The sequence below is a fragment of the Miniopterus natalensis genome, chromosome 12 (genome assembly GCF_054644295.1).
Source record: "Miniopterus natalensis isolate mMinNat1 chromosome 12, mMinNat1.hap1, whole genome shotgun sequence".
Lineage (NCBI taxonomy): Eukaryota > Metazoa > Chordata > Mammalia > Chiroptera > Miniopteridae > Miniopterus > Miniopterus natalensis.
This window is the reverse complement of record NC_142092.1, coordinates 59,553,550-59,572,416: the sequence shown is the minus strand read 5'-3', so window position 1 is coordinate 59,572,416 and position 18,867 is coordinate 59,553,550. Positions and strand designations below refer to the sequence as shown.

Genomic DNA, 18,867 nt, shown 5'->3' with positions numbered 1-18,867 from the left:
CAACTCTTTGTCTCAGGTGTAAACAGGGCAGTAACAGTACCTAACTCCTAAAAGTGGGAGGATAGCAACATGAATTAATACACGAAAAGCTTTTTTAAATTTTTAAAATATGTCTTTGTTGATTTCAGAGAAAGGAAGGGAGAGAGGGAAATAGAAACATCAGTGATGAGTCACTGATCAGCTGCCTCCTACACGCCCCTTACTGGGGATCCAGCCTGCACCTTGGGCATGTGAGCTGACTGGGAATCGAACTGCGATCTAGTGGATCCTAGGTCGATACTCATAACTCTGGGCTGTGCAACCTGTATAAGGGACTTTAAATTTATCAGGCTTAGTCTTTGTCTGTAAAATGATACTTAACTTGTAAGGCTGTTGAGAAGATAAAATGAGACGATGCACATTGAGTGCCTAACATAAAGTAAATGCTAAGAAATGGTAACTGCTGTTAGTAATCATAGTAAAGAATTTTGCAATTTCCCCCTAGGCTTTGGTCATATCGAATTCCTTGTAGTTCCTCAAATGTGTTCTCTTGTTTTCATATCTGTACCTCTGCTTGCTATGCTGCTCCTCTGTTCTTCACTTGATTTTCTCCTACTGGGTCTTCAAGATTCAGATGTTTCGTTCTCTGGGAAACCTTTCCTCAAGTCTAGAGTAGATGTTTTCTGTTTTCCTCTTTTAGTGTATTTACTATATACTAATTTTCTATTGACTTATTTTTTTCCACCATTAGCCACTTGCTACCTGTGTGATCTTGGAATAAGCTACTTCTTTGAGTCTGCTTCATCTGTGAAACAGATGTAAAAATTAATGAGATAAACTTAGCACTTAGGACGATGTCTAACACCTTCCCTAATGCCAAGTACATAAGCAGTAAATAAGTATTTATGAAATGTAAAACAATAATTTGCAATTTTTATTTAATCCTTTAAGAAAAATTATAGGCACAAAATCAGAGTGAGTATGTAGCCATACATAGGAGAGGCAATCTTCTGAACTCTGATGTTAAATAAATAAAAATCAACATCATGAATGAGATTAAGCAGAAGTCATCTTAAAGAGAATGTTTCTTCCAGGACAGGAAAAGCTGGCTGAAGCCTAATTAGTTATGGAAACATGGAAAAAGGAGACTCAGGGATACCAGAGATGGCAGAAAAGAGATGCTCAATCTGGAGACAAGAGGATTCCAGTCATTTGAGAGCCGTTTTGTTTCAGAGTAGGGATGGCTTATCAATGTCACCATGGCTTAAAAGAAACTTCTCTCTAATTCTGAACTGTCATACTCTGACAACCTCAGGCAGAAACTTCCCGACTGGTGATTGGTGCACAGAGTGCTTTGCCCGTTAGAGAGCAGGACACTGGAAAACAGACTGGAACAATTTTTGACAATGAAAAGAAAGTGCATCCTTTGCTAATCAATGAGATGGCATACTGGTTTATAAAAGCATTCCCTCTGTTCTGACTCTGATTATTAGGAGTTTGTTTCTCTCTCTCTGATCAACTCAATATCAACTTGATGGATTTGAAAATTTAAAAGCAAAACCCTCAACAATAATGACCCGCCAATAAATAAAGAGAGTCTGGGGAACTTTCTGAGTTAGCATGTTATCAGTCCTCCTCCCCAAAAACCACAACAGAGTAAAATTCATTGATAAATAGCAAAAAAGCATCAAGGAATACTAGAAACATTTTAAAAATATTTATTTTTCAAAGGAAATATAGTAACAAAACAAAAAAATGAAGAGACCTTATTCAAAAGTATTTATTCTTCGTAAAGAAAACATAATTTTAAGATCCTATATTACTTGCTTTTCAAAGAATATTTATATATCCAAGACTTTGTAAGTGGAATCACAAGGGGAAAAAGACCAGAAAAATAAATAAAGAGGTGGTGAAAAGAAACAATTTGGTTCTATTTCAGTTGAAGCAGATTTTACTTTATTTATTTAACTTACTTTAAATCCTCCTTGTAGGATGTTTACTGATTTTTAGAGAGAAGGGAGAGAGAGAGAAACATTGATCAGTTGCCTCCCGCACGCACCCAGAATGGAATCAAACCTGCAACCTTTTGGTGTACGGGATGACGCTCCAACCAACTGAGCCAGCCACCCAGCCAGGGTTGAAGCAGATTTTAAAATAAGAGTGTCAGTCCACGAAAATTTTCTGGGAGAACAAAACTTCCATCTTCTTGCAATCAGTATGGCAGTCGAATATGAAAAACATGTATCAATTATGACCAAGTTTGCCTGCTCTCTTGGTTTCACATTGTATGGCAGTGTAGAAACACATCAAATGTTGGTGATAAAATTAGGTTTGGCACTCTGATAATTCTGGGGGGATAGATGTCTCTGTTTTGTAAAATATAGAGGGAGTGAAATGCCATAGAAGTTTTGGTCCAAAAATGATCTAGACTCTAGAAGAAATCATTCAGCTCCTTCCACTGCTGTTGTGGAAACAGGTTTCACATAGTATGGACCTTCACTCAGGTAAGTTCTGAGCCTTAAATAATTTGGGTTCCCAAAGATTTCTGCAACTGTCTTGGAATTGGCCAGTGCTTTCACCAGTTCATATTTGGCATCCTTTGAAGCTTTGTCATGCTCCACGGACCGGTCCATCACATACTCTATAAAACCTGGACTGTTAAACATAAGTTTCTGAGCCCAGGGTTGGTTTGCAATGGCCTGAAATGGAAGGCAGAGAGAACATAATTCCTTTGAGCCTTAAGAAGTTAAGTTTGTTAGTGGGATGGCACAATCCTTAGAAAGAAATTTGGCAACATGAACCTTAAAAATGTTAACCTTTTGCTCAAGTAAATTTCCTCCTGGGAATCTGATTTAAGAAAATAATCTAAATATTAAAAAAAATATTTGTATACAGAAATATTCATCACAGTGTGACAGTTACAAAATAAATTTCTAATAGTTAGGGTATGGGTAAGTAAATTACGGTATACAGCAATAAAAAAATTTAATTAAATATTAAGAATTTTTATAAAAAATAGATAAATCTGTTATATAAAAAAATAGATACAAATTATATACATGGCATAATTACAATAGTGGGAAAATAAAAACAAAACTAGAGAAGAAAAGACTACCTGAAAGAAACTCTCACACATGTGCATAAGATGGTATTTTCTTTTCCTTTCTTTTTTAAATCCTCACAGAGGGTATGTTTATTGATTTTAGAGAGAGAAAGGAGAGAGAAACACTGATCAATTGCCTCTCGTATGCGCCCCGAACAGGGATTGAACCTGCAACTTAGGTATGTGCCCTGACTAGGAATCCAACCCACAACCTATTGGTGTATGAAATGATGTTCCAACCAATTGAGCTACCCAGCCAGGGCAAGATGGTATTCTCCAGAATGTTCATTGTAGCACCATCTGCAGTAGATACTATCTAAATCTTCATTTACAGTAGAATTATATATATTCATGGCTATACAGTGAAATACTAATGACTTTCTAACTGCCTCTTTAAAATAGATAAATCTTAATAACAAAACACTGAGGAGAAAAAGCAAATTGCAGAATGATAGGAACAGCATACCATTTACAAAGTTTAACAATATGTAAAATACTGTAATTTGTATGTATATATAAATATATGTGTATATGTATAGTAAAAGTATAAAATGATTAGTGAGCTTGTAAACCCTGAATTCTTTGACAGTGATTACATCCAGAGAAGCAGGAAAGGGAATGGGGTTGGACAGAGGTAGCAAGGTATAACTATGTTTGAAATATTTCACCAAGCAAGCAAGCAATATTAACACAAATACTAATAGGAAATATACCAAACATGTATGACTTTATGTGATTTTTAAAATGTTTACTTGTAGTCCCGCCACCGTGGCTCAGTAGTTGAGCGCTGACCCATGAACAAGGTCACAGTTCGATTCCCGGGCAAGGCACATGCTCGGGTTTTGGGTTCGATCCCCAGTAGGGGGCGTGCAGGAGGCAGCTGATGGATGATGTTTCTCATCACTGATGTTTCTCTCTCCCCCTGTCCCTTCCTCTCTCTGAAATCAATAAAAACATATTTCAAAAAAAAAAAGTCTATTTCTCAATCATTTTAAAATAATAAAAAACCTTTTACAATGTTTTAAAAAACCTCACTACTACATTTTAATGAAGAACAAAGAACATCAAGTTAATAGCATAGTTCCTTCCTCTCCAAATGTGTTCTGCAGACCAGCAGCAGAAGTACCAGCTTGTTTGAAATTCTCAGGCTCCATCCCAGAACCACTGAATCAGAATCTACACTTCAACAAGATCTTGCAATTTGAGAAACATGAGCTTAGTTAGCAATAGTTGAGGACGAAGGGGGGGCTGAAATAAATACAGCTGTCCCAACAAGTAAATAAAAAATTACTTTCACAACTGTGGCCAACTAAATAGAGCAAAAGGTGGAAGAGTGGGGGGGAAAATAATGTAATAATGAGAATACTAAAACAGGAGCAAAAATGACCACCACAGTGACTTTTGGCAAGGGTGAAACAGTCTAAAGACAATGTTCTTGAAGCTGACAGGAATACTGTATCTTTCAAGACCCTGATCATGTGTCACATCCTGCAGGAAGTCTTACCTCCCTTGTTACCTCCACTCTCCTTGTTCTTTGCCTGGGTAGGGAAAACATGCGCTTGAGATCCCATTATTAAGATTACTAAAGTCATTACTCTCTTTTCGTGAGTCCACCTACCATGGTAAGTACAGGGCTACAAAGATAAGTCAGATATGGTTCCTATTTTCAACAAACTGTTTAACAGATCAATAAACACTTTCAATATAATGTAATTAACAGAACTCAAGAAGTATCATCCTTACCACAACTCTAATAATTATATAGTTATATAATTATCTATACAATTATATTTACTGTCTGGGTCCCTCAACAGATAGTGGGCTATATGAAAGAAAGGTCTTTCTATATTTTGTTCACTATTGTGTTCCTAGCACTTAAACTCCACCAATATTTGCAAAATGAATGAATAAATGCAAAGTATGAGAGTCAACATTTCTTAACTTTGTGCGTTTGAGCAAAGCTTACTGAAGAGATACCTGAGCTATCCTTGAAGTATCAATAAAATGTTAACAAGCAAAGTCAGGGAAGAGTGTTGAAAGCAGAGGGCATACAAAGGCCCAGAGACACGAAGCAAGCAGTTTGGTATCACTAGAGCATTATGCCAGAAGGGGGAATGGCCGGAAATAAGGTTCAGGAAGACCAGCCTAGGTCAATAAAGGCTTGCTTGATGGTAGATAAGGAATCTGGAATTAACTCTGTGATTCCACAGCACTTTGTGCTCTGCCACAGCATCTAAAACCGTTTACTGAAACAATCTGTATACACATCTGTCTCCCTCATTAGTCTATAGTAACAGCAGAGGCCAGAAACTACAACGCACGTGGCGTATCCCTGGAATGTGGCAGAAGGCCTGGCTCTTGTAAGTACTCAAGTGTTTAACAGGCAGAATCCCAGAAGGACCTGTGGAAAAGAAGAGGACACCTACCGTGAACACTTTCAAGGCAGCACAGTGTAGTTCAGGAAAGGGCTGATTACTGATGCCACGGAAGAGCTCCAGTGGGTCCCGAGATAAAGAAGAAAACCAGGATTCTGTCATCCTCAGGAGGTCATCAGTCTGCTGCTCAGGCTACAGGAGAGAAAAGAAAAATCTCAAGATACTTGGAAGCCAGGAAACCTGGCTTCTGAAGGCACTCTGTCATTAACTTGCTATGTGATCTCTGCCAAGTCTGGAGCACTTTCCCCTAAACCCAGCCCAGACTGTCCCAGTTTTTTAAGATGAGGTTAATTAAGTAATCTCTAGGATCTGCTCCGGTTCCAATACTCTGATTCCACTTTAACTTGAAAAATGTCACCAGTCATATAATGAGGGTCATCCTCTTTTACTAAGAATAAGAAAGATGGCATTTATTGGGTCAACATTTATATTAAGTTAACCAGTATTATGTTGACTCATACAAATTTATTCTCGCAAATATATCCCACTAACCTTCATTAATTTCCCACTCTACTTACGGGTAAATAAAGAAGAGATGAAACTGCATCCAAACATCTAATTTTGAGCTCTGTTGAGGCATTCTTTGCTTGATATCCTATTTTCATGAGTAATCGTTCAAATCGAGTTCCTTTGAAGGAAGAGATAGTTTTTATTGTCATAATATACAAATAACATAAAATTTACCATTTAACTATTTTTAAGCATACAGCTCCATGGCATTAAGTACATTCACAATGGCCCAGCCGGCATGGCTAAGTGGTTGAGCATCGACCCAAGACCAGGAGATCACCATTTGATACCTGGTCAGGGCACATGCCCGGGTTGCAGGCTTGATCCCTGCTAGGGGCATGCAGGAGGCAGCCGATCAACTCTCTCTCATCATTGATGTTTCTCTCTCTCCCCCTCTCTCCCTTCCTCTCTCTGAAATCAATAAAAACTTGTTTTAAAAAAAGTACAATTCACATTGTTGTGCAACCATCACCATCATCCATCTCCAGAACTTCTTCATCATTTCAAACTGAAAGTTGTACTTATTAAATAACTTCCCAGCCCAGCTGATGTGGCTCAGTGGCTGAGCATCGACCTGTGATCCAGGAGATCCCAGTTCGATACTTGGTCAGAGTACATGCCCAGGCTCGATCCCCAGCGGGGGGCGTGCAGGAGGCAGCCCGTCAATTACTCTCATCATTGATGTTTCTATCTCTTCCTCTCCCTTTTTCTCTCTGAAATCACTTAGAAAAGTACATATAACAATGATACTAGTTGTGATACACAACAGTATATTAATTTTGAACATATACTTCACAAGGGTTTTAACAGTGCTACATATTATTTTTTTGTGGCCAATTCATAGTGCTTTCAAAATACTCATGGATGTTCCACAGAAGTATCACTCTTAACATCTTGTAACAAATTTTTGTTTTTTCTTCCTTGACATTACAAATATAAAAATGTGTCTTTTCAGTAAATATTCACAACCCTGAGAACTAGTTGTTATACCCTTTTCTAAAAGTGAGGAAAATGAGGCTTATGGTAGTGAAGTGAGTAAATAAAATTCAAAAAGCTAAGTCAGTGTTACAACTGGGACATGAACCTAGATCTTTCTGACTCCAGCCCATGGGCTTTGTACCACAAATACTATTTAAGGAAGATGTAGAGGGGAGTGTTTGGTCCAGGCAAGTTAAAAAAAAAATCACTAATAATTATGAGACTTTTTAGGGATGAGTCCAAGGTCATAGTAATTAAAAGATTGCCATATATAAAAGTAGTTTCTACAATGCAACTAATGTACCAGCCACTAAACTTATATATCAAATCCTTATCAAAAATTAAGATATCTCTAAAGATAGCCAAAACAAGTCATATCAACCTGTCTTCTGTAAGACCTGTTTTCCTTCAACATTGGATCCCAGGATTCCAATCGTATCCACTGCTACGCCAATCATGGTGGGGTCCTGACTTTCTGTCATTTCAAAGACTTTTTCCACAAAAACAGGGTAACGCTCGCAGATCTGTTGAGGACTATCCATGATAGCCAGGTTTCCAAAAAACTTCACAAACCCTAGAGATATTTACAAAAAATATATTTTAATAGGGCGAAGAAGACAGCATAAGTTGCAGGTCCTATGTTTTCACAGAGAAAGTAATAAACTACAGGCCAGAAGAAGAAAGGTTATGGTACTGAATTGCCTGGAAATTAGACAGACCATAAGGAAATACTGAAGGGCCTGAAATGTGTGGTCCCCAGGGTGTTAATGGAGCTAGGTTCTAATACTGAAGCATCGTTACATGCAAAAGGGAAAACAAAGAACAAGGACCAATGGATACGAAGCACAAGAAGGTAAGTCTGGAAGTCATTATTAGAAAGAAATTTTAAAACATATTTTCTTCAATGAAATAATCTATGCTACCGAATGAAGGAATAAATCTCCACTTTCTGGAAGTGCTCAAGAAAAACTAATCAACCATATCCTTCAACAGAATGGCTGGAGTAGTTCCTATATTAGCTAAAGATCACAACTCAGAGATTTGATAAATCTGTGAATATACTATAAATATCATTACTAGTATTTTTATTTATGTTTCTTTTGGCTGAGATGCAAAGGAAACTATCCTAATGCTCCAAACAACAGTATTTGCAGAAAATCAGAATCAACAGTGCACGGCTCCCAGAGCAATAGATTCTACCTCATTAAGGTGATATGGGCTGGGTATCATCTCAAGGGAACAAGCTCTAAAGATTAACCCTGGCCTTCTCTGGTAGAGATAACTCAGAAACAAAACATGCACCATTGTTTTCACAGGCATCAATATTTCTTACCTGGCAAATAGAAGCTAGAGAAAGGGTCTGAATCTGCCCCAACAATTATATTAGATATCTGATCAATTACTCCTTCTTGAGCAAGGTACTGTCGTCCATGATGAGTATATGCCAGTGATGTCACCATTTCTATACAGGTGGCTCTGAAATGCCAAGATTTTGCATATGATTAGCATGGTTTATGAATTGTTTTCATGTAGGTTTAACTCTTCCCATGAAATCTGCAAGGTCAATAATCCTGGCTCTCCTTTTCAGATGAGGGTACATGATAAGAAAACTGCAGTGACTTGTCCACAATCACATTTTTATTACAAGGCAGAGTTTAGATTTAAATCTTAACATTCTGACTAACGGCCCACTTATTGTTTCTACTATAACATACCTACTTCCCAAGAGATTTTTAAAATAACTTTTGTCTTATCATGAAATCTCAAATATATACAAAAGTAAAGAGAACAGAACAGTAAGGCCCTGGGTACCCATAACCCTGACTGTATAGTTATCAAGACTTTGCTTTACTTATTTCATCTCTTTTTTCTCTATTTTTTGCTGAATTATTTTAAAGCAAGTTCTAGTCATCTTATCATTTACCCCTGCATGCTTTAGTAAACATGAATATTTTCTCACACAATTATAATGCCTTTACCACCTATTCAAAAATTAATAGTAATTCTAATACCCAACCATGATCAAATTTTCCCAATTAACTAAAAAAGTATTTTCATAGTATTTTAAGTGACTATTTGCAGGGGTTTTATCTTATGTCACAAAATCTGAAACATAGCTAAAAAAATTAACAAAATGAATTTCCTTATTAGAAATATTTTGAAACAGTGTAACTGGTGACTGATCTATGCATATGAATTTAACAATTTCAGTCACATTTAAAGAACATAGGACAACCAGAAAATCATTTAAGGGAAGAAAATCAAAATCCCGTGCACACAAAGATAACTATATTGCTATTATAACAGCAAAATACTTGAGGCACACCAAATGTTCAACAGTGAGGATGCATTAGTAAATTGTGAAATATCAACAAGGAAGCATCTGACAAACATTAAAGGGGACTTAGGGAGTAGAGGGCTGGGAATGAAAGGTTTGAAATTAACATTTGAGGACCTATGCCAGCCATTGTATTGGTCTCTATAGTAAATGAGCTTAAACCTCATATTATCTTCTTTATAGATTTGTCATTGTTCCATTTCGATGAGGAAACTTGAGGTGCAAAATGGTTACAATTTTCCAAGGTCAAACAGCTAATAAGTAGAGATGCAAGCCCAAGTCTCACTCATTTTCAAAAGTCCATGTTTTCCTATCATGCCATAGTGCTATTATTTAACAACGCCAAAAAAATGTATATGGTAGCACACTAAGGAATGCAAAATGGCAGTTATCATGTGATTGCAAATTTTTAAAAGTAGACACATATGCCTAAGGACAGGGAACACAATCATTCAAAAGTAGCTGTATTGTCATATGGGACTTTGCTAAGTTCCAGTATATTGTCACCATATCACTTGAGCAATTTTCTAAAGGCCCCTTCTTCAGAACATACATTTGTCATTAGATTGCAACCTGGACAACACTAGGGAAATCCCAAGCTTATTTCCTGGCCCTCCAAAGGAGGAGATTTCATTCTAAGAACTCTTGCCCAGCTGGCGTGGCTCAGCAGTTGAGCATCGACCTAGCATCTAGGAGCTCGTGGCTCAATTACTGGTCAGGGCACATGCCTGGTTGTGGGCATGATCCCTAGCAGGGGGCATGCAGAAAGCAGCAGCCGATCAATGACTCTCATCATTGATGTTTCTCTCTTTCTCTCCCTCTCCCTTCCTCTCTCCGAAATCAATAAAAAGGAAAAAAAACTCACTCAGCCAACATACCTGACCAGCACATCCTCCCCAGTCAGCTCTCTGAGGAGCTGGGTTACCAAACCACTGGTGGTACAGTAGTTTAGAGATTCTGGTGACACAGAAGAGATCTCCACAATTAGCTGAAAGACAAGACAGAAAAGCCAAAGGTCAGAACAGCTCCAAACTTGTTAAATCTCATTTTGTGTTAAAGGCAGGACTAGGTACTGTATATGGATTTTAAAAAAATCTATTATTTGTCTTAACAACTAGGAAAATTTCATTGAACACCTAAGAAATTACTTTGGGCCCCAGCCGGGTAGCTCAGTTGATTGAAACATCATCTCGTACACCAAAAAGGTTGTGGGTTCTGTTCCCAGTCAGGGCACATATCTAGATTGCAGGTTCAATCCCTGGTTGGGGCACGTAGGGGAGGCAACCAATCAATGCTTTCTCTCTCTCTCAAATCAGTAAAACGTATCTTTAAGCGAGGACTGGGAAAAAAAAAAAATTATTCTGGCACAGAACACTCCATTATATCTGGGTGTATCTGTACTTTTTTAACAAAAGAAATCATCATCAAGGTACAAAAGCCTTACAGCATCAATGAACAGACTATAAAATTCATACATGCATGCATGCATTCTGTCAGTCACTCAATCATTTGTCAAGTAAGTTCTGAGGGCTTACTAGGAGACAGAGGATACTGAAGGATTTCAAGCAGAGAAATGACAGAACTAGATTTGAATTTATTTTTAAATCCTCACCTGAGGATATGTTTATTGATCTTAGAGAAAGAGAAACATCGATTGGTTGACTCCTATACTCACCCCAACGGGGGATCAAATCTGCAACCTTGTTATGTGCCCTGACCAGGAATTGAATCCGCAACCTTTTGGTGTACGGGCCCATATTACAACCAACTGAGCCACACCAGCCAGGGCCAGATTTGGATTTTTAAAAGATCATTTTGACTGCATGTAAAGATAGACTAGTGGTGACAAAGATGGGTAAGAGACCAGTTTGGATGCAAATACAGTAGTCCAGGTGAGAGATACTGGTAGCTTAGACTAGGGTGCTGGTGGCTATGCTATTTCAAGGCAAAGAAATGCTTGGGTTTAAGAAAAACTGACACATGATGACTGAATAGATATGTGGCTGGGAGAACAAGGCCTCATAGAGAAGAAGCTCAAGGTCTAATACCCAATCACATGGACTATGAGACAGGGCCAGTTTGTTGCTGTTTTTTATTGAGGGCATGAGGTGGATGGAAAAGATCAGGAGTTTGAATTCAACATGAATGTCAGGGGCCTAGAATATGTCCAAGGGGGACAGAGTGAGTAAGCAGTTGGACATGAAGGCCTGAGCTCAAAAGAGAGGTTTGGGTTGGAGGTTTACATTTGAGAGTCATCATAATCCTAAGTGGAAAGTGAAATCACAGTATGAATAAAATTGCCTAAAAATGAATACAGATTACAGGGAGAAGAGGCTTGGGACTCTGCCTTCACAAACCCCAACAATTAATAGCTCAACAGAGGATAATGAGCCAGGAGACTTAGAAGAAACAGCTGGAGAGGCAGAAGAAAAATCAGGATAGCTCGGTACCAAGGCACACAAAACAAGAAAGTGTTCTCAACGGGGAATAAGACTGCAGAGGATTTGTTTTAGATATGCAGCATATTAACTGCATGGCCTTGGGTCAATTACTCCATCAACAGCGAGGATAATGATGTATAGGGTTTACTGTGACAACCAGGCAATAGTTGTGAGGATTTAGCACAGTGCTCAGTGCGAAGCTGGTGCAAATGGGAACCATTCCTTCTTACTACTACAGCTGTTTTTCAAAATTTAGTTTCAATGGTATCACCTCTACTATAGTACTTAATAAAGCAGTATATGTATTTTTATATGATTGCCTCACACACTAGGTGGGGAGTTCATCCCTATATCCTCAGTACCTTGTATAGGGCTCGACACAAGACTATATACGCAATAAATACATGTTAAGTGAGCCCTTTTGTATTCCAAGGTAGCCCTTACTACATTCTGAATTGTAGGCATCAGAAAGTGTACTTTTCATCTTACCTCATAGACCCTGTATCGAACGATGTCATTTGTTTTCATTACAGTTTTCAAATCATCCAGCAGATTGTTTTCAAATAAAGCCTCCAGTCCAGCTTGGGTCAGTGATATTCTTGACAGAGATTTAATGGCCTTATAAGGAAAAAAATCTCAAGTCATAAAAATACAAAATATTAATTAATATCTACTTCATAAGATTGATGTGAAAATTAATGTATGGAATGCACCTTGTCCAATAAGCATTCACCGTTTTAGCTATTACTATTTATAATTGGAAAAATACATAGTATTCTCAATAGAAAATAATGGTGTAAGTTTTGCTTCTTAGGAAGTAACCCCATGTAAACCCTATGATGGATAATTTAGGTATGTGCATTCTAGAAAATAGAAGGAGCTTACTAGTACTTATTTGACACCACTTATTGGATACCATCTATATGAAACTGCAAATTCAATTACACAAATCATCCCTTCTAAACTTTTACCTCTCAATCCAGAAAGCCTTTCTTTGTCTTTCAGGACACTACTAACTCTGCATGTTTAAGCTGATAGTTTTAGCTGACTCACCGCTTTAGCTACAGATAGACTCTCTCCACCAATACAATAAATGATTTGTTTTAATAATTCAGGATTATTTAGAATTTCAGTAACAGCTTCAGAATTTTCAACAATTCTTCCAACCTGAAAGAAAAAAAAATCAGTAATACTCTTCTAAGGTAGGGTAACAGGTAAACACATGATGGTCAAATTACCTTAGTGTGCAGTTATTTTAAGAGTTATTGATTAAAACTATAAAACAAGTCATTAAAATTCTAAATGACCCAAATTCATTAAAGCCAAACAAACATATGGCATAGTCACACCTTTGAAAGGAAAAGTGGGTAAAGAGTTTAGACACCTCAGTGAGTGAAAGCAATACAAATCCTAGTTCTATCCATTTTTAGTTGCACTCAAACCCTGGGCTAATTAAATAACTTCTCTGAGCCTAATTTCTTGTCTGTAAAATGGGAATACAATATTTAAGTGCAGGATAATAATGAAGACTAAATAGGTAAAGCACATACTACAGTATCTGGCATATAAATGATAAATCAATACTTTACCCAATTTGTTGAATAAACCCTTGAGAGGAGAAAAGGAAAAACATAGTTGAATACCTACTGCATAAACTAAAAGCTCACCTCCTAATGTTCTCAGCAGCAGTTCTGCACCTAAATAGTAGCATGTTTTGATTATCAGGGTGATTAAGAGTTACTGTTTTAGTTTGTTGGTTTAGTGACCTTTACAATAGAACTTTGTTCATGCCACTATAAGACTTAACATGGGAATCTTTTTCTCTAGACTAGGGGCTCCTTTAAGGAAAGAAATAAGCTTTATCTATCTTGGTAGCTCTACCAGCATATGGTACAGTGCCTGGCATGTAAAAGTAACTCAGTATGTGATGAATGAATGATGCCAATGATACTTAGAACTTACTTTAGCTTGTACCCCCTTGGTCATAGTTAGCTACATACACTAGAATAGGCTAGACACTCCCTAGGGACAGAGAAAAATCATGTTTTCTTCATCGCCCTGCACAGAGCCTAGCCCAGAGCAGGTGGTCACTAAATTCTGGTTCCCTTATTACGGGATAGCAAAATTTCATACCTGGGATAGAGTGAGGATTTTTACAGGATCATTGGGATGAGTCAGTCCTCTCTGCAGTTCAACCCTGAGGTTCCGGGCCACATGAACTGGTTCCAGAGCTTGGAGCAATCTCTCCAGAATGGATACACACAAAGTAGTCTGTTCCCTAACAGAGACACCATAGATAGATCTCATTAGTTCATGTCCTGTCAGGAAGAAAGGAATCTAGTATCTGACACCTGGCTCAATGAGGATCTCCACACAGTCTCCTCTTCAAAACACCAGCTTCTACTTTAACATTAAATGTTTAATAAACATTTACTAAATACCTATTATGTGGCTCTACCATTATGGGGCTCTACCACTTAGCCATACCTGCCAGGGCAAGAAGTGGTTTTAAAGCAGAAGTAACACGATGAGATCTGACTTACAGAAATCACTCTGTGTCAGTGCTAGAGAAAGAATTTTCAGTTAGAAGACAGTTTATGGTGAGGTGATGAAAGAGTGAAAGAAGTAAGTAGCAGTAGGGATGGAGAAGAGGGAAAAGGTTCAAGAGCTATTAAAGTAAATTAATCGGAATTTGAATGACTACCAGATGCAGATGCAGAAGGTGTTTCACGAATAACTTCCTTGTCTCTTAATAGGCAGTAAAAGCAACTGAGCACTCATACACTGCTAATAGGGAGCATACTATTAAATTAGCATGATTTTGCTAAAAAGTGATTAAGCAATAAATAGCAAAAACCTTAAAAATCAACATATCCCTAAGATAACTGAAAACATATGTTCACACAAAAATTTGTACATGCATGTTCATAGCAGTGGAAACAGCCCAAATGCCCATCAACTAAATGCATAAATGTGGTACATCCACACAATGGAGTATTATTCAACCCTAAAAAGGAATGAAGTACTTATGCATACTACATGATCCTTGAAAATATTATGCTAAGTGAAAGAAGCCAGACACAAAAGGATGATGATTCTATTTACGTGAAATGTCCAGAATAGATAAATCCAACAGAAAGCAGATCACTGGCCGCCAGAAGCTGGGGGAGAGGATAAGAGAGGAAATGGGGAGGGACTGCTAATGGGTTTCTTTTCCTTTTAAAAAATAATTGCGACTCTGACCAGGTAGCTCAGTTGGTTAGAGCATCGTCCAGATACAGTAAGGTTGAGGGTTGGATGTCTGGTCAGGTCACAAACAAGAATCAACCAAGGAATGCATAAATAAGTGGAACAACAAATTGATGTTTCTCTCTATCTCTCCCCGTCCCCCTCTCTCTCAAAATCAGTAAACAAAAAAACTGCAATTGCACATACCATAAAATTTCCCATTTTAACCATTTTTAAATGCACAGTTCTGGGCATTAAGTACATTCACAATGCTGTGCAATAATCACCAGTATCCATTTCCAGAATTTTTTCACCTTCCATTAAAACTGAAACTCTGTATCCATTAAACACTAACTCTCCATTTTCCCTTTCCCTCAGCCCCTGCCAACCACCATTCTACTTTCTCTCTGTGAATCTCACTACTCTAGGTACCTCATATAAGTGGGATCATACAATATTTCCAAGAAGAAAATTTATGAATCACAAATATTTATAAATTCTAAATTATGAAATACAAAGTGTTTTGTAGTCACACACTACAGATGTGCATGAAATGAGAAAGTTGCCATCCTATCCTTCTAAGTCCTATTTCCATATTAATAGTTTCTGCTGTACCTTTCAGATATTCCCAATTTATACCAGCCTGGAGATTATAATCCTTTTTCAAAATTACTCATAGTGGAATCACAAACTCCTATAATTCATCATTCAACACATATAAGAGACTTTTCCATGTCCATATATATAGATCTAGCTCACCTTTTCTAATAGCTGCATAGTGTTACACGGTAATGTGTCAAAATTTATTTAGAATTCCTTTTTAATGAATATTTAGATTGTTTCTAGTTTTTTTGATGTCTTTTTCTGTTAGAATACCCCTGTATATACATTTTGTGAGCAAGTATACCTGCATGTTAAATTCCTATAACAGGAATTACTGGATCAAATGGTAAGTGAATCTAAAATGTTGGTGGATCTTCAAGTTATACTACAAAGCCACTGTAATCAAAATAGCCTGGTACAGGCACAAGAGCAGGCATATAGATCAATGGAACAGAATAGAGAACCCAGAAATCAACCAAGCCTTTACGCTCAATTACTATTTGACAAAGGAGGTAAGAGCATACAATGGAGTAAAAACAGTCTCTTCAATAAATAGTGTTGGGAAAACTGGATGGATACATGCAAAAAAATAAAGCTAGACCACCAACTCACAGCATACGCAAGGATAAACTCAAAATGGATAAAAGACTTAAATGTAAGTTGTGAAATCATAAATATCCTTGAAGAAAACACGGGAAGCAAAATCTCAGACATCTCTCGTAGCAATCTGTTTGCCGATACATCTAGGGCAAAGGAGGCAAAGGAGGTAATAAACAAATGGGACTGCATCAAAATACAAAGCTTCTGTGCAGCAAAGGAAACCATCAACAAAATGAAAAGAGAGCCCACTGTATGGGAGAACATATTTGCCAATGATACATCTGATAAGGGGTTAATTTTCAAAATATATAAGGAACTCATACAACTTAACACAAGGAAGACAAACAACCCAATTAAAAAATGGGCAAAGGACCTAAATGGAAACTTCTCCAAAGAGGACATACAGATGGCTAAGAGACATGAAAAAATGCTCAACATCACTAATCATCAGAGAGAGGCAAATTAAAACCACAATGAGGTATCACTTCACACCTGTCAGAATGGCACCATCAACAATCATCAAATGACAAAGTGCTGGTGAGGGTGTGGAGAAAAGGCAGCCCTAGTACACTGCTGGTGGGAATGCAGACTGGTGCAGCCACTATGGAAAGCAGTATGGTGTTTCCTCAAAAACTAAATATGGAACTGCCATTTGACCCAGTGATCCCATTTCTAAAACTATATCCTAAGAAACCGGAAACACCAATCAGAAAGAATTTATGCACCCCTATGTTCATAGCAGCACAGTTTACAATAGCTAAGATCTGGAAACAGCCCACGTGCCCATCAGTAGATGAGTGGATAAAAAAAGCTGTGGCACATTTACACCATGGACTACTACACAGCTGTAAAGAAGAAGGACCTCGTGCCCTCTGGGACAGTATAGAAGGACCTGGAGAATACTATGCTAAGTGAAATAAGCCAGGGAGAGAAAAACAATCACATGACCTCACTTGGATGTGGAATCTAATGAACAAAATAAACTTATGAACAAAATAGATCCAGAGACATAGACGCATGGAACAGACTGAGGAATTTCAGAAGGAAGGTGGGGGAAGAGATTAATCAAAGAACTTATATGCATATATGCATAACCCATGGACAGGGACAATAGTGTGGAGAAGGCCTGGGGAGGGGAGGGGGTGGACGCTGGGTGGAGGGGATCAATGGAGAAAAAAAAGGGATATCTGTAATCCTTTCAACAATAAATTTTTAAAAATAAATTAAAATAATGTTGGTGGATCTTGCCAAGTTGCCAAGGATAGGACCCCTTCTTTAGAGGAGAAAAAAAGTCAAGCACTTGTACACATGATTGTGGAGTCCCCCCTCAATTCCTATTTCAAAGATGAAGACAGTGAGGCCAGGAGATGGTCAAGGGCGCAGCTCAGAGGCTGGACTTGAACCACGCCTCTTGCCTCTCAGCTTAGGGTCCTTCCCTCCCTGAAATTTCAGCTGTTTTCTTTCTTAACCTTCATTTGCGAATGGGTAAAGCTCTCCCTTCATCCTTCCCGCCCCGTCTCCATACTTGCGGTGTCTCTCCGCCCCCTCCATCCCGCTCGACCTGCGCGGTCCTCTCACCGATGGTTCTCATTGAGCAGGGAGAAAAGTGGGCCAAGGCGCAGCTCCGCCGCGTGCTCGCGGAGCTCGCTGAGTGGCACTGCCTGCAGCACCGACTGAAGCGCGCGCAGCTCTTCCAGGGGCGCTTCCAGCCGGGACACATCCCTCAGCAGCGCGAGAGCCTGGGCGGCCATCATGCCTTTTCCAGCAGGAGCCCGGCCGCCCTCCGGCTTCCCGGCGTGCTTCTCCGAGTCTCGCGAGATCTCAGGGACGCTGACTCTGTCCGCTGGATTTCGGCCCTGACTGCGAACCGTCCGGCCTCAGCGCTAACGGGACGGAGCTGGCGAGAACGCTTGTTCGGGGACTGCCAAGCCTCGCGAGACGTCAGTCCCTTAGGTCCTTCGTGGTTGTAGGGTCGCGGTCTGGCGTCATCTTGGGCGCCGCTCAATGGGTCACGCAAGCGTACGTTTCCGGCGGCCAGCGTATTTCCCACGGAGCGGGAAGGCTGGCCCAATGCCTGGCAAGCGGAGCAGGGAGAATGAGCACCAACCGAAGGTTAAGCGGTCTTGGGAGCGGCCTCCGGGACAGCGGCCGAGGCTGCCCCCGGCGGAGCGGAGGAGATGGGCACCCACATCCCGGGTCAGACATGTATCAAGAGGAGGCAGAGGGCCATGCCTCTGGAAGACATGATGAAAAATCTCGAGAGGCTGAAAGAAGGCGTGAATAACACCGACGTGGGGCTCTTTTAGGGCGTCAGTGAATCAACCCTGTGCACCATTAAGAAAAACAAGAAGGCTGTCATGGAGTTAACGTCCTCTCTTCTAAGGTCCTGTGCATTCCCGGGATGTAAACAGTAAACATTAAGAAGATGAAGACTGAGTTAACCTTTTGGGTCGAGGACTTGACCAGACCATTTTTTGGGGGGGGGGGGGAGGGGCTGACGCTAAAGGCCTTCTGCAACCATTCCAAACGCATTACAAGCATCTGGTGGAAACCACTGGGAAGGGCAACCCAGATAAATTTCATGCAGACAAGGGATGGCTTGGGAAGTTTAAAAATCGCTACAGTTTGCGAAATTCGAGGGAGGGGGGGTTG

General features: G+C 39.1%; 1 protein-coding gene across 1 annotated transcript; it reads right to left on the bottom strand.

The window, feature by feature from the left end:
- Window positions 1-1,674: 1,674 nt before the first annotated feature.
- Window positions 1,675-18,128, bottom strand: PSMD5 (proteasome 26S subunit, non-ATPase 5). Its single transcript, XM_016213760.2, has 10 exons — window positions 17,794-18,128; window positions 13,918-14,062; window positions 12,838-12,951; window positions 12,274-12,402; window positions 10,222-10,331; window positions 8,339-8,481; window positions 7,388-7,579; window positions 6,036-6,145; window positions 5,509-5,649; window positions 1,675-2,678 (listed from the first exon to the last, which is right to left on the bottom strand). The coding sequence occupies exons 1-10, from the start codon at window positions 17,967-17,969 to the stop codon at window positions 2,421-2,423; spliced, it is 1,518 nt and encodes a 505-aa protein (XP_016069246.1). The 5' UTR covers window positions 17,970-18,128; the 3' UTR covers window positions 1,675-2,420.
- Window positions 18,129-18,867: the final 739 nt, after the last annotated feature.

Coding starts and splice junctions, on each gene's coding strand:
- PSMD5 (XM_016213760.2), bottom strand. CDS start 17,969: ATGATGGCCGCCCAGGCTCTCGCGCTGCTGAGGGATGTGTCCCGGCTG. Junction 14,063..17,793: donor CTGCTCAATGAGAACCATCG/GTGAGAGGACCG, acceptor TGTCTCTGTTAG/GGAACAGACTACTTTGTGTG. Junction 10,332..12,273: donor TTCGATACAGGGTCTATGAG/GTAAGATGAAAA, acceptor CTTGTCTTTCAG/CTAATTGTGGAGATCTCTTC.